The sequence below is a fragment of the Aplidium turbinatum genome, chromosome 2, assembly GCF_918807975.1.
Source record: "Aplidium turbinatum chromosome 2, kaAplTurb1.1, whole genome shotgun sequence".
In the NCBI taxonomy this organism is placed as follows: Eukaryota; Metazoa; Chordata; class Ascidiacea; order Aplousobranchia; family Polyclinidae; genus Aplidium; species Aplidium turbinatum.
In genome coordinates this window covers 21,980,813-21,986,812 of record NC_137473.1, presented here as the reverse complement: position 1 = coordinate 21,986,812, position 6,000 = coordinate 21,980,813, and the positions used below count along the sequence as shown (strand labels likewise).

Here is a 6,000-nt window from a genome sequence, read left to right as displayed (position 1 = left end):
GTTGGTTTTATTTCAATATATCACATTTAATTACTTGTCGCTTATTCATGTAAGGTGCGGTAAAATTACTTTTCAACAAATTTTTTTATTGTGAAGAAAGGAGGCGTTCTTCCCGGCTAACAGCACAAGGCTGAGCACTCACTAGTACAGCGAGCAGTTGCGATTCGCTAACCATAACGGTGTAGCTTCCACGCTAGGCATTCAGACCATCCAATCAACAATATGTTTCTCGGCTGCCGAGAAACAAATTTTTTTTATCTCGGTGACGGTTGATGAATATGACGAACAACAGATTTATAAGTATACCAAGCTATCAAATGAAGCAACAGGAAAGAGAATTATGAAAACAATTTAGAGTGTTTTGCTGTATGTTGCAGAGTCGTGGACATTAAAGAAAATGAATGTTAGAAGATTTGAGCACGGTTTGAGGCAGACGAAACGTGATTGTGGACGAGAATTAAGAATGTTAACAGAAAAAAACAAAAGCATTGTGCACATGAAAAAGTGTTATAGTAGATGAAAAGAGGTTTCTAATTGAAACCATGAGAGCAAGGCAACATCAATAAACTGACAAACTTGTTGGCTTGAAAGATTTAATCAAGATTTAATCTGAAAACAGCGAGAATAACGATAGGCCTACCATATTTTCATTACCCAAAAAGAAGAGATGTTTCATAAACAAGTAAAAAGCAAGTAAATTTTTGCGCTTGAAATATTTTTTTTTAAGTTTCAGCAAAAACCAAACAAATTTATTTGTTAGATTTATCCCATGAATATTTTTCTGTTCTTAAACTTGTTTCAATAAGGAAGAATCAACTTTAACGAGAAAATAAAATTGCTTCTACGGAATATGATTGAAATTGTTCATACTGCAAAAAGAAGAGGACATTTGAACATTTGTAAGTGTCCTCGGAGAACACTTTATTTTTATGAGAAAAGCGAACAAATCCTTCTAAAATAGAGCATACGGTAGCTCTAGATAACGATGAGAATAGTAGATTTTGTAAAGATCAAAACTAGTTATGGTGAAGTAAAGGAGAAAGCAGAAGATGGAAATGTGTGGAGAGGAGATTCCATGGGGCACTTTAGGTCCTGGAATCTTTTCAGGAAGGACAAGAACGAAGAAAACGTTTCATATTCTTTGAAGTCCTATATGAAAGTGTCTTGCTTAGGGGGGAAGCGGGCTTCTCGTTGGCACAAGACCTAATTATTCTCTTAACTGCCCTGTGTGTGGAGTAAAGATGAGAAGCGAATCTGTTGAGCATTGATAAATTTACTAATTAGTAATCCTGTACAGCTGACCTATTGTGGTCGCCATGACATTATGACGCATGGTAGCGAAGGTGTCAGCATTATTGCTTTTAACAAACAATATGTGTTGACAAAAAAACTAAAGTCCTGCCAGGGTAAGGTTTTTCAACCAGAAACAGACTTAGGGCAAAAGCCTTTTTACCGCGAGTGACAGTTAAAAAAAAGCTAATCAAGCTCTCTTGCTTCCTCGAACGAGGTCATGTTTCAACAATAAACCACATCTGTTCTGTTACATTGTGAAATAATCTATTTCATGATGTTATCAAGAAACCACTTATTCTTCTTTTTGCGTTTGAGATTTTTCTCGTGGAACACCTGGGCCGAGGGTTTATCTTTTCACCACCCCGGGTGCCCTGTGAGTTGCGGTCTCTGATTGTTGCCATTCGCTTCATAAACTTGAATTACCAGGAATCACCACGGGGAGGTTGACTGAAAATGTACAGTACTTTATGTTCTATGTGTCAGCCCACAAGCGTACTACACATTTTTTTTGTTTGTAGTGATCATTTATTGGTTCGTTTCATGTATGCTGTTTTTTTTTGCACGGTTAAGCGCTCCAAAACAAGAAATTGGAAGAAGCACCAAATAAACTATGCATTTATTATCTTAAGCATAAGACTTATTAGCATAAGACTAACTTATAAAGATCAACATTTACAAAGCTTATATAGCCAACCGGCAGCTTATTTCAATATTCCTAACATGTTTCATAAGAAAAAGGTTTCATTCAAAACAGTAACTTTAATGCAGTAACAAAATGCTATTACAATGTGCATAGCCAACTGCTAAAACCTTGTGCTTAGAAATGATTGGGCTAGTTAGTGATTGCAAGCAGCGATCTACTTAATTAAACGAGTCATGAATAGGCTATCATGTGAATTTGAATCTTTTTATAGTTGATTTGCATAAGCAACTAAAATCTTAGCAAATATGACTTTCCTGACTTGCAACCTAAACCAGTGTAACATTGAGCTCATAATTTAGAAAAAATACATTTGTTTGAACAACTTTGTTTGATTAACCTTTACCATAGCAGTCACCATCATTACATAATCTTATACCAAAGCAGGGAACTTTGACTCGTACTGTAGCCTACAGTAAATGATTTCCAAGTAATTTCATGTGGGGTAATCTGGGTGTGTTTAGATGTTTCTTGAATGCATCAACTGCAAAACCAAGGTCGGAAGTCATTGTTTAATACCGAAAAAAGAACACAAAAATTTTACAATAAAAAATGTCTTTATTATCAAACATCGCATCAACCTCATTAAGTATTACCTTATATATATATATACTTTGATTATTAAATGAGCCACATAGCCACAAGAGGAAGTAGTTTGTTTTTACTAAATTCTAGAACTATTTGCAGCAAAAAGTTACACATTTTTTTGAAATGACGTTTTGTTTGTTTTGACTCAATTTTCCCTCGTTATGATTTTCTTTCGAAATCCAAGCAATATTAATTTATTGTTTGTCTTGTGTTTTCAAACAATCTAAAAAAGCGACGGAAAATCAAAAATACCTAGCCTTGAGCCAGGTTCGTTACAGATTGTTCTTTGAGTCTAAATAATGTTAAATTTTTTTTTATTTGAAACAAAATTTCTTCGTTTTTTTTTCTATGTGTCGACTGTTTTTTTCCACACGAATGCATTTTGTTTCAAATTGCGATTTTTCATTCTTTTTCGCTGATTTAATTTGAATTAAGCACTGGTCAAGCTTTTGTTGTTTTGTTTGGCAAGCTAAAGCTAATCTCTAGAGAAGTCTAACTAACTTGTCTCGACTAAAACTTTCGTTTGAAACGTTTTCCTGTTTGAAGTATTGACACTGTTGTCGAATGAGGCTTTGGGAGAGCATGACTAGATATGAGTTGAACCGTGGCATGTGGGTTTGTGTTGGTTGGTCGTGTTTGGATTATTGGGTTATACGATGCCTCGGGCGCTTGTTGTTGCTTTATAATGCGAGAGTATGCTTGAGGTATACTCATATGTCACAAACTCGAGATGACATTGCTTGAGAGTGCCACTAAAATATGTGTACAGTATCGGTGCTCAAGTATGCAAATAAAACAAATGTTTTGACTCCCAGTGAAGATCGTCTTGAAGTTATAGAATATAAACCTGTTTGCTTCTTCGTGTTTTTACAGGTTGACAAGGTCACAAGGTTAAGTTTTTTTTTTTTCTTTTAATCAAATTCGCTTGATTTGTTTAAAATTAGTGGAGGTCTGATATCCTCCCATTCACAAAAACATAAAGCTGTTGGAGTAGATCCTGGAAATACTATAAACAAGTTGAAATTGAGTAAAACCAAGCAATCTATTTGGATATTTCAGCTTACTGCTGAAATTACTTTTGAATAAATAATACCTCTCGTCGTAATGGTGTCATCATCAAGGACTCGATTGCTCTCTTTTATTATCCCTTGGTTTGCTTTCTTGTGTGTCAGCCAATCAGATGCAAGCAACGGACTTCACATGGGAATGTAAGTAGCTTGAATTTTATTTGTTCTGCTATTGGTTGCTGAAGTGACGTCACCATGCTGCGCATAGTCGATGCAGAGTGACATTATTATGTTGTTTTCGTGTTTCAAAAACAAATACAATTGCAGATGTCAATGCATTGCATACGTATTGTATTGTATTGGCATTACAAATGTAAATTAGGCAAATACCATTGCCCTTTCAAAAGTTTGCAAAATACAGTAATTTCATTATTCTTGCAAACTAGTTGGCTTTTCGGTTGAATAAGAAACACCATTAAATTGAATTTGTGGGTTTTTGATAACCAGGCAAGATCCTTATTTATCAGTGTACAAACCGATCTCATGGTACTGTGATGACATAGATAATAAATTGTATGCTCAGCAGTGTTTTGAGAAGTAGGCTATTATACACCAAGGTAGGCTACTTCCTCTCAAGATTAGCCCTGCATTTCGATTTATGTCCTTTCAATGGCACTTCGTGTACTGAAAAATAGGGATAATGATGTGGGCTTGCAGCAAGAAAGTGTTTGCAGCCGTGAAGTTTCCAGCCACTTTTATGTTTGCTGATTGCAAGGAAGTGAAACAGTTTTAGCACAATCGGAATTTTTGAAGGTAGCAAAGTCACTGTAATTCTCACACAAAATCATTAAAAAGGTTTTTTTACCCAAACCTAAGATTCTCTATCGTTGAAAAGAAAGCAGTAGTAAAGCTTATTCCGCAACAACTGTACAAAACATTTCTGCTAAACTCAAACACTGGAGCATTGTTAATACTTGCGAATTCCACGTGCGTCAAAACCGGATTTTGTCAACACAACGAGTTCTTATCATTTGGTTTGCTCATAGTGTTAGAACAGTGATTGATCATATTGTCACTCGATTGTGCAAATGCTCTGTTGCAATGTAAACCTGACAACTATTCAATTTAGAGTGATTTGAACAAACAAGTCAAACTACCATGCGTGCATAAAAAGTGATTTTAAACTCAAATAGAAACTAACTTTTGAACATAACACACAAAATCTCCTAAATATGGCTTTTTTAGATGACATCGAACATTTCGCTTCAATATTGGTCACTCATTTTACCTGGAAAGGTTTCGCTGGAAAAATACTTTGCAAATTTTCATAGAACATTTGGCATTACAAACAGATTCATGAGCCAAAAATTTTGCAATGCACCTAAACTTCATGATTATCACTAGAGCAAGTAAACTTAACAAAGTCAAGTTTTTTTTAGTAAGTTATTGCGGTGTGGTTTAACTATGAGTTTTGGACACAAGAGGTAGGTTTCAAAATCTTAATTTGATAGGTCAATTAAAAGTCAAGTTCTTATTGTTTGGTCAATTTTTCAAGTTTAGGTTAATTTAAAGTAAATTTTATGTAATTAACACGTCCAGTCCAAAACATTTGAAAAAAAAACTATTACTTCAACAAGTTCTTCTTCACCAATCTCATTTTGTGCTTCATTTAGCATCTCACCATTATAAACGCTGCAAAACATTAACGCTAAATCTAAAATAATGAACACTGAAAGACTAGAAAGTTAGTTAAGCGACGGTTCGACACCGTTCGACAAAGGTGTGCCGTGGATTGCGCAGTGGCTCCTCTATGACAATAGCTCTTGATTTCGTTCTTGATCATGAACAGTAAGCTGCTCTAGGGAAAAATGCCTACGGCTCTTACTAGGACTATGGCCTGGTAAACTTAACATCATGTCACACTTCAACTCTTGTTCTTGGTAAACGTGATGTTCGTTGTGAAGTTGGTTGCCTACTTATACAGCTTTCAAATGAACCTAATATATTCTGTTGAAGATTTCAATGTGTTTCTATTGATTTAAACTTATTTTTTCGTTGATGTAGCCTTATTATAGATATAAAATACAAGAAACAATAGTTCAGTCAAATTTTTGTTATGTTAATGAAGTCAATTTTTTGTTGTCAATAAAGTCAATGTTTTTAAAATGTAAAGTCAATTTTTGTTGTTGAATTTTTGGGTTAATAAAAACTTGCCCTGATCATTCCAATTCGTCATATCTGTCGAATCGTTAGAGTTTTCAAGTTATGTTGCTTTATGTTTGCTAAAGCTTACCATTTATGTAAGGTTTACTAACGTGTTCATGAACTTAATGAATAAACATATGAAAAATGTCAGAAAACCTACAGCTCTGTTATCTAGATTGCATTTACTTGAAACTGTAGCTTTCAAGA

At 34.6% G+C, this 6,000-nt stretch overlaps 1 protein-coding gene across 1 annotated transcript in view; it reads left to right on the top strand.

Moving 5' to 3' along the window:
* Positions 1-3,536: 3,536 nt before the first annotated feature.
* The window catches only part of LOC145786144 (uncharacterized), a 49,281-nt gene continuing 46,817 nt past the window's right edge, over positions 3,537-6,000 (top strand). The window contains exon 1 of the mRNA XM_082597798.1: positions 3,537-3,789. Coding sequence (XP_082453924.1) covers positions 3,686-3,789 — 104 coding nt within the window. The 5' untranslated portion in view covers positions 3,537-3,685. The remainder of the gene's footprint in view (positions 3,790-6,000) is intronic.